General features: G+C 36.9%; 1 protein-coding gene across 4 annotated transcripts; it reads left to right on the top strand.

Annotated features, from left to right (window-relative positions):
- Positions 1–4,357: 4,357 nt before the first annotated feature.
- On the top strand, positions 4,358–9,572 carry LOC120076500 (U-box domain-containing protein 51). Of its 4 annotated transcripts, none has more exons than XR_005481560.1 (10): positions 4,358–5,000; positions 5,120–5,202; positions 5,576–5,697; positions 5,800–6,012; positions 6,116–6,419; positions 6,513–6,614; positions 6,875–7,303; positions 7,517–8,284; positions 8,469–8,616; positions 9,307–9,572. XR_005481560.1 is itself a non-coding variant. In XM_039030346.1 (9 exons), the coding sequence occupies exons 1-9, from the start codon at positions 4,835–4,837 to the stop codon at positions 8,502–8,504; spliced, it is 2,223 nt and encodes a 740-aa protein (XP_038886274.1). In that variant the 3' UTR covers positions 8,505–9,105. The 4 variants fall into 4 exon arrangements, 1 of the variants encoding a protein (XP_038886274.1); XR_005481562.1 differs by having other exon boundaries at positions 4,830–5,004; XR_005481561.1 differs by having other exon boundaries at positions 4,835–5,000; positions 9,353–9,572.
- Positions 9,573–9,970: the final 398 nt, after the last annotated feature.

The following is a 9,970-nucleotide window of genomic DNA, read 5'->3' as shown; positions in this document are numbered from 1 at the left end:
CTGCACAATGGTTAGTTGTACACGTGTCGCAATCCTCCGCCTTTGCTGTGCCAAACTGATCTTTCGATCGGCTTGCTTGCATGTGGTGTTGTATATATACGCATGCAGTTCAAATTTATCTCGGGATCGACTGTCGCATTGCGCCGTCATTCCGTTAATCATCTCTTCATTATTGATTGACGGGCGTAATGTAACAGAGATGCGTTGTTCAGTTTCTCGATCGCAAGTGGTGACTTGGTTTCCTGCCAAACAGAGTAAAAAAATTTCCTTTTCTACCATCTTCACGATGTTAGTAGGTGTAAATTGCGTTAATTCATAATTATTGTATTTATGAGCTAATTTTTCATACAAATCAACGGATTTCCTTCTCTTTTGGCCGCAATATCTATGATAAGGCAGCATAAATAACTTGTATTTCTAAAAGTTATCACAAACGAAAGAGGAAACACGATCTTGTACACGACTGGGCAAGTTGGGAGATTGGCGAAACCTATCGTATAGGTCGATGCCTAATCATTTAAATAAAGCTAAGGGATCATCTAGCAAAATCTATGCGATTGTTTAGCTTATCGCTTAGCTCGGTCTGTCGCCTACAGAATCTACACAATCGTTTACTTTGGGCAAGCGATCATCTAGCAAAATTATGTGATCGTTTAGCTCGTACAGCCGTCGTTTAGTAAATCCATATTTACTTGACGACTCCTTGATTTTCTTTTGTGCGAGAGAGAAAACTCAAAACTTTTTACAAAAACTTCAACGTTTGTAAACCTTCTTTTCAAAATTGGAAAACCACTTTCCTTTTAAACTCACGGTTACCATGAATCCAATAATCACCCATTCACTTGGTTATTAAAGAAAAAAGAATTAATTATCAATAATTAATATTATTATAAATATAATGATAACCAACTTATCATACTATATTTATAACCTAGTTTTTAATATTTAATCTCATGAAACATATAAACTATAGTTCTTTTTCTATTCTATGGTACTTAATGTAAATCTTTTTTACATCAATCCCTCCACTAGATTGTCTCATACATCATACTGATTATATCATATATAATCAAAATACCTCTTGTCAATTTGAACATTTCAAATCAACACCAAGAACTGATCCTCAACTGAATCCATTGAGCTACCAAGGGAATCTCATGAACCTGTAGCTCGAAGCTCCAACAGTACGTGAATAACTGACTAAACTCTTTAGTCACGGGATCCACCATTTGTTAACTGCCAGACACTCTACTAAAGACCGACAGCTGAACTCCCCTTACCATAGATATATTATGTGTCCATCTTAACCAATTAGTAATGCGACAACCCTTCACAGATCGCTCGTAAGTAATAACCATTATGCCCCTGTAGTTACATTTGTCTCCTTAAGTACCACTGATCCCTCTAATGAACATAAGTCATAGTTCTACTATGACTGAGTCTTCTCTTCCAAAAAGAAGTTGTGGCCACTATGTTCAAGTCTCGGAGTCAGCCCTTAATCTCTCTACTTATCCTTGCTTCGGGAAAGGAGTGAATTCCATCTTGTGGATTGAGTTTCCAGCTCCCAGATCAAGTCCCCAAAAAGGTAGGCATGTTGAGTTGACAATCTGGCCAGTCTCACCCATACTAATTAAAGGACCACCCTCAAAGGCAGAAGTTCTCAAAACATTCAGGATTGAGGTTGTGTCACCTATGGTCGTTTAGGTGAGATGCAAGTCTCTAGTGTCAATGGCATTATATACAGAGTCTAATCATCTCATGGTCCAGGTCTTATACAACTCTTTGTATAAGACACCCCCGTTCGCACGTCTCCACATGAATGTTCAGGATCTACCATCTGTAGGAGTTTACAACACTTGCAAACCCTTACAAAGCGGATCGTATTCGTAGTGTCACTAGGATTAGGTATCCCACCTTAATCCTTATGCTACAGACCTATTTAGGTTATCACTTAACGCATGATCCACTTGTATATCACATATACATGCTTAAGTTCACATAAGATAACCAAGGAGCTTTGTTTATTGAATATGAGTAAATGTTAGAATTAAATAACACTTATTTTATTCATTGAACGATGTGTATCTTTACAAAACAATAAGACTCCGGGAGAATTAGGACACCAATCCCAACAATCTCTCACTTGTCCTAATGACTCGGGAGACTAATGTATAATACAATATAAAAATGTACAATATACAATAAACTAGGGCATACCCCAGTATCAAATATGCGATGGGGATTATGTCTAAAATGAAGCAGTGTGAGTTGGATAACAGTTATGCGATAGGAGGGTTGAGAAGAATTTTTACTAACATTTTCTAAACAACTAAATGAAATATGCGATCAAGCTATACACTCAATGTTACGACCAACATTTCTCAGTGTCTTTTGCCACATTATCTTATCTCTAAGATGCATGCGATAGGTGTAATATGCAGAGAATGTACTTATTTCTAAGGAACATTTTCTCTCGTTTTTTGAGGTCTTAATCTAAATTCTCTCAAACTTAGATTAGCTTTACTTAAAACAATTTCTCAATTGATTCAAGCAACAAATATAAGCATGCATAAAATAAGTTGATCGCATGATTTCTTTAGTTATTTAGTCGTGTTAGCTACAATCTTCCCAACCCATGAAGCGATTAAGCTATGCATGTTATTGGTTAAAATGATAGATAAGATGTATAATAAATATGTATTCATACTGAAATTCTTTATCAATATAAGAAATACAATACAAATACACAAAAAGAGAAAGGGTTAGAGAGTCAAGCCGTGGTTTGCAATGTCTTGCTTCCTCCGGCTTGTTTTACAGCTGGTTCCTTAGATAATTGAACAAAATTATCTTCTTCTTTCCCTAGAGTCCTAAGCTCTCACCAAGAAGTTTCTATGGAAGAACTATAGGGGTTTCAAGTAGAATCCCTTATCAAGATGTTCTTCTTATTTCCCCACAGTGTATCCCCGATATATGGCACGGTGTAAATTGAACTCTAAAGACTCAAAACTAAAGCACTAAGAACTTCGAACTCCCGACTAACTACCAACAACCGACTTCTTCTGTATGGTATTTGCATAGGTATTTATAGGCGTTTACGATCACTGCTTTTCTTAAGCTTATAATTGCATTGACGGGGCACATTAAATTCAATATCTTATCGTGTCAACTGCAACGTGTCAGTGGTTCATTGAATCTTCAACACAGCTTTCATGTTGGCCACCAATGCAACTTGTGATGTGACACCCACCACCCATGTCTGTCATGTCTCATCGCTTGCAGCTTATGCGATCGTCTTCATTTTCTTCTCAGGCCGCTTCTTGCTTTGAACGCATTAATGGACATGCGATCACGCGATCATCAGACTTCAGAAGGGTATACTGCACAGAAGTGGCGAAATTAGTCTGGAATTTAAGTATGTTATGCGTTAGAAGTGTATGATCACATGCTTTGCTTTTTTTTCTTTGTATAAATTTATTGGTAAAAATTATCTACATTGCATGCTTTTACCTTATTATTTTAAATAAAAGAGATATAATAACTTGTATTTTTACAAGTTATCAACAAGTCCCCAAAATTGTAGACTTATTAAGTTGGTGGCTGGGTCATTCTCACCAATACAAATCAAAGGACAACCCTCATAGATAGGGAGTCAATAACTTATTCAGAATTGAGATCGAGTTATATATGGTCATCATATGAAATATCAATATTTTTAATCAACGGTGCTACAAAAAGAGATTAAGTATTTCACAGTCTGGTCTTATACGATCTCATTATATAGGAGATCCTAGTCGCATGTCTCCACACAAACAATTTGGATCACATTCATAACATTACCAGGATAAGGCACCCAAATTATCCATAAACTATACCCTTTAAGTTAGTACTTGAACATTATCCATATGTAAGTCCACTACATACTGTTTAAGTCTTACAAAGTAACCTTGGATTTTTTTCGTAATGAACAACTCATTATTGCATATTTAAAATAATCAACTATCATATCAAATAATAAATTATTTATGAAGCTTCAAGACATAAATCTTATATAAATATGGGTAAATACAAAATTTTAACAAACTATAAGGGTTTAATTTTAACAATTAGCAAACTACATGAGTAGTGGACAATTTAAAAAAAATTCAAGATAATTGTAACGAACTACAAAATTCAGGGAGATGATAGATCGGATTAAAAGTTTAGGATGTAATTGTAATAAACCTCTAATTCATTGGTGATTTGTGTAATTTTGTTCTTATTTATATGATATTTATATATATGATATTGTGTTGTTTTATCTTTACCCATATAAATAAAACTAGAAATATAGAAGAAAATGTGGACAAAAATTTAACAAGGGGAGTATGTATAACAAAGTGGGGGTAGGTGTTAATTTCTGGTAGATGTTAATTGATGAGAAAATATTTGAATCCGTAAAAGAGAGGGAAGCAATCAGGTCCCCAATCCCCAAACAAGAAGAAGATGAAGAAAACATCCAAAATCCTTGGAAATTCACACCGCAGGCTGCGCCAATTACAGCGAAGAGTTCCCCAAAATTTAGGGGAAAAGAAGAAAGATGACAACGATCTTAATCCACACAGCAATGGCTACAGACCCAAATTCTCCTATTTGGTCATGGCCTGGTCAAATTTGTCTAAATCAAGCCAATGGCGGAGAATCGTCATTCTTCAAATGTCTGTTATTTTTTGTTATCATCTTCTCCATACCCTTACCTTCATGACTCTCCTCCCTCGCCCTCACTGCTCTCTTCAAACAAAAATCTTGCCCTCAATTCAAGCGGCTGCGGCACCATCATCCTGAACCTCTTTGCAAAATGCCTCCCTCCTCGTATCCACCCGAAGATGGGATTCCCTTAAACACCACGGCGGTCGCCATTGACAAGGATAAGAACAGCCACCACGCCGTTCGCTGGGCTATTGATCATCTGGTCATTAGCAACCCACTTATCATTCTCATCCATGTTAGGCATAAAGCTAATCGTAGGTACCCTCTATCCGTTTTTTTCTAATCATTATCATTTATATTGTTTCCCTTGTTGGTCTAGTTTCTGATTGTTTTTGTTTTTGTTTTTCTTTTCCTCTGTGGGTCTTTTTCTTAGAGGGAGCGAGCGATTCTGAAAATGGTGAAACTGATGCCCAGCAGCTGTTTGTTCCTTATCGTGGATATTGTGCTCGTAAAGGGGTACTTCCATCTATTCAATTATAACGTTGCAAATTGCTTACATTTGTGTTATGCAACTAGGTGTTTGTGGATATGCCTGACTGAAACTTACATTGTTTTTCGAAGTGTTTTTAGGAAATTTGTATTTGAATTGATTGAAGCATGGTCTTAGATGATTGTGAATGCCACAAAGGGGAATATGAGCTTTAGCATTCTTCGTGAATGATGACATAAGTGAAGGATGGGAATTATGAGTTGCTGGTCCTAGAAAAAAAATTATAAGTTGCTGGGTCTGGATTGATTAGATGGTTAATTGTGGAAAAAAGTGCTCCAAGTGGTCGAGCAATGTTGAGAAAGTAAAACTTACATCAGGATATTTGCTTATGAAATTCAGGTTCAGCTGAAGGAGGTTGTTCTTGACGATCCTGATATTCCCAAAGCGCTTGTTGACTACGTTCACAAGAACTGCATCAACAATTTTGTAGTTGGAGCTTCAACCAGGAGTGCTTTAGCAAAGTCTCTCTTTTTGTTTGCTCTCTCTCTCTCTCTCTCTCTCTCTCTCTCTATTCTCTCATCTGTGTTGAGTAACTTAAGTTTCTAATGAATGGGGTGTTTCAGGAAATTTAAAGGTCCTGATATTCCAACCAGCATAATAAAAGCAGCCCCAGAATTTTGTTCTGTTTATGTAATATCGAAAGGGAAGATAATATCTGCCAGGGCAGCTCTTCGGCCAGTGGCTAATACTGCCATGCCACCAAGGCAACCAGCGCCGCTTGGAGTTCAGCCAAATGTTCAACCTGACACCAGCAATGAACCAGAAAATGGAGCCAAGTAATAAATTCTGAGAACTAACTTCCTATTAAAACTTGGATTAGCTTCTGTGATAGAAGGATATAGTTTTTATATCTTTTGCATTATTATTTGGTAAATCCAGAGTGCAACCAGCAAAGGAAGGATGGAAAAGTGCAGGTACAGAGAGAATGCTTGCTGAAAGGAATGGTGGTGGAAAACCAGCAAAAGCATTGACCCGTGAGAGGCCAAAAACTTCTCCGACGAATATATCATTGGAAAACATAGAGGTTCCAAATCGAGGGTCTAGGTCTTCATTTAGTCGAGATTCGATATCTGATGACTTGACTGCACAGATGGCTTTTGGTTCAATGGACGTGACTGCTCAAAATTTAGATTTCAGTGTTAGCCCAAATCTGTCATTGGACTCTGCTTCCACACAATCTACTGTAAGTGCACATTGACCATTGGTTTTTGAAATTTCTATGCTATGTAGTTGCAGTTGCATTGATTTAACATCCCTGCCAACTTATTTGCTACAGCGGGAACTAGAGGCTGAGATGAAAAGATTGAAGCTGGAATTAAAACAAACCATGGATATGTATAGCTCAGCCTGCAAAGAGGCAATCTCAGCCAAGAACAAGGTGACTCTAAGAACACTCTACTCCATTCATAACGGTTACTAACAAATGAGTCTTTAGATTGGCTTCTCAACTTTGGGTGGTTTATATCCAACCAAATACTTTTCTAGTAAAGTACAATGATTTGTTAGTTCAAAAAAAAAGAGAAAAAAGTACAATGATTTGATAAAGTAAATCTCGAAGGAAAATTTGTGGTTATGCTTAGTTGCAACTTGCAAGTATATAAGAAAAGAAATCTTAAAAAGTGCTGTTCTGATATTCAGGCGAGAGAACTTAGTCAGTGGAAGCAAGATGAGGCACGTAAGTTTGAGGAAGTCAGGCTAGCTGAAGAGGCTGCTCTCGCTATCGCTGAGATGGAGAAAGCCAAGTGCAAAGCTGCCATTGAAGCAGCAGAGGCAGCACAAAAGCTAGCCGAAAGAGAAGCCCAGAGAAGAAAACAGGCTGAAATGAAAGCCAGACGAGAGGCTGAAGAGAAAAAACGAGCCTTGAATGCTCTAGCTCAGAATGACGTCCGATATAGAAAATACACTATAGAGGAGATTGAGGAATCGACTGAAAAGTTCTCTGAAAAAATGAAGATTGGAGAAGGTGGATACGGTCCTGTTTATGGTGGCAAACTTGATCATACAGCTGTTGCGATTAAAGTTTTAAGACCTGACGCTGCTCAAGGACGGAAGCAATTCCAACAAGAGGTACTATCATATTGTTCTACCTCTGTGCATATAATGATGTAATTCAAAATGAAACCAATGCGTTAATGGGAACAATCACAAAATTGAAACTTTAAACTCAATTAAAACAAACAAGAATTTGAGGAATCACAAAAGATGTAATCTATGCTGTAGAATCTGACTGTTTTTAGTTCATGGATTCGTACTAAGTTTCCTTTCTGAATCGTTTTGCAGGTGGAGGTCCTCTGTTGCATTAGACATCCAAACATGGTTCTTCTTCTTGGGGCTTGCCCCGAGTATGGTTGCTTGGTATATGAGTACATGCATAATGGGAGCTTAGAAGACAGACTTTTCCGGAGAGGGAATACTCCTCCATTATCTTGGCGACGGCGATTCAAAATAGCTGCTGAAATTGCAACTGCACTCCTTTTTCTTCACCAAGCAAAGCCAGAACCGCTCGTTCATAGGGACCTTAAACCAGCTAACATTCTCCTGGACCGCAATTATGTAAGCAAAATCAGTGATGTTGGCCTGGCCCGGTTAGTCCCACCTTCTGTAGCTGATCAAGTCACACAATATCACCTGACTTCAGCAGCTGGCACATTTTGTTACATTGATCCTGAGTACCAACAAACAGGGAAGTTAACAACAAAATCGGATATTTACTCGTTTGGAATAATGTTACTTCAAATTATTACTGCCAAGCCTCCAATGGGTCTGGCTCACCATGTGCAAAGGGCTATTGAGAAAGATAGGTTTGATGAGATGCTTGATCCTACAATTTCAGATTGTCCATTGGAGGAGGCTATAAATTTTGCAAACTTGGCATTGAAATGCGCTGAACTGAGGAAGAGAGACAGGCCAGATCTTGGAACAATTATAGTTCCAGAGCTCAACAGGTTAAGAGATATAGGGAGGAGTTCTGACAAACGTGAAAGCCGAAATCAGTATCCACGCTCTGCTGCATCAAGTTCCAGTTCGAGGCCGCAGTCATCAAATGAGGTCCACAACCTGTTTAAGTGAAATATTGTTTTAATTTTATATAGTTAGAAAATCAAAATTGACTTGGCATTTTTTCTAATCATAATTATTGATTGAACAAACTTCAACAACTATATTCGTCAAAGATACAATGCTTTAGACCTGTTATTTCCAATGATGCTCAGTGTTTTTATTCCCAAACCAGGATTCCAGAATTAGTTATACTGATGAAGGAAGTTAGAGGCCAGCGTATGACAATGGTGACGGTATACAAAAGACCGGCTAACCCAGAAGAGGAAAGTTGCTTGATTTAATGACTGCTTACAGAAGGGTTATGGTAATAGAACCTGAAGGTAATGGAGTGTTCTTCATTTGAACGTGGAAAATGCCGAATGATCAATAATGTGAAAAAGAAAAAACTTGTCTCTTCAAGATCTTACCAATGCTAGGAAAACATATGATCCCTCATACATGTATATCTGAAGATTCTGATTAATCTTTGCCACCAGGTAGAGAGTTATAGCGGATCCTATCAACTGCTAAAACTCGCTCCAGGAGTCAAGTAATTGACTCCATAAGTTATCTTGGATTACATCATCCAAGAAAAAAAAAAACACCATTGTAAATCTGTAACAGCTTTTCTTTATTCTCAAGTCATGCAGATCGAATTAGTCTGTTTACTTGTATTCATCGCATGTTATCGTGGTATTACCGGCCGGATTGTAACACAAATTTATAGTTTATACTAAATCAATGACTCCTTTGATGTTTTATGCATCTGCTACAATACTATAAGTACCTGGTTCGTGGGTCTCACTTCTGCTGGGGAATTCATACCTTAATGGACTGATTTTGTTGAGAACTTTATGAATATGGGTGACTTAAGAGTGTCACATCGTTGTCCCAAGTCAAGGATTTTGAGTTCAAACCATCATATGAATTGGGTCTTAGTTCTCAAGTCATTTTGTTGGCTACCTAACATTGAATTTAGTAGTTTTATTGTGTGGAATTGATTGTAATTGTAATGCATTGCTTCTTGTTAGGGTCAACCCTTGTGAAATATCCTTATTAAAATAGGGAATTTTCCAGGAAGGAATTGAGGAGCCCAGGTTGGGAAGAAAAGTATAAAGCAAGCATGAACAAAAGGATTAAAGTGCAGGAATTATACAAGGAGATGGGAATCCACATAAAGGTTGATTATGTTTTCAGAAAGGTATAAGGAAATGTAGTGTGAGAAACAAGCTTTTCTTGAGATTTTTGTTTGTATTTTCTTGAAGCACCCAATTCAAGCTTCTAGCTTTTGGATAAACTCCATTGCCATCACAAAGAAAATTGGAATAAAGATGCAAAATTTGAAAATTGGAATAAAGATGCAAAAATTTTCTTTTTAATAAATAAATTTGAATTTTGACATTTTAATCTTTAATTATTTCATTGCCCTATGTATAAGAGAAAAGAAAATACTTTTTATGCAGTTTAGTCTTCACTTTTTTCCTTTTTAATTTTATCATATTCAGTTTTAACTTTGAAACAAATGTTGAAATTGATACTTTGTTGAGTTTTTATTACTGTATTCTGAAAAGATCTGTGACTAATTAGAAGGATTTTTTTTTTTAAAAAAAAAAAAACTACTTTTTGTAGGTAGTACAGATGTTTTCTTTGATTTGAATATTGAAACATTTTATTGCTAAGTGTGACTCTTCCATG

Source organism: Benincasa hispida, chromosome 4 (genome assembly GCF_009727055.1).
Source record: "Benincasa hispida cultivar B227 chromosome 4, ASM972705v1, whole genome shotgun sequence".
NCBI lineage: Eukaryota > Viridiplantae > Streptophyta > Magnoliopsida > Cucurbitales > Cucurbitaceae > Benincasa > Benincasa hispida.
Note: the sequence above shows the minus strand (reverse complement) of the source record. Positions and strands in the feature narration are given on the sequence as shown.

Coding starts and splice junctions, on each gene's coding strand:
- LOC120076500 (XM_039030346.1), top strand. CDS start 4,835: ATGCCTCCCTCCTCGTATCCACCCGAAGATGGGATTCCCTTAAACACC. Junction 5,001..5,119: donor TGTTAGGCATAAAGCTAATC/GTAGGTACCCTC, acceptor TCTTTTTCTTAG/AGGGAGCGAGCGATTCTGAA. Junction 6,420..6,512: donor CTGCTTCCACACAATCTACT/GTAAGTGCACAT, acceptor TATTTGCTACAG/CGGGAACTAGAGGCTGAGAT.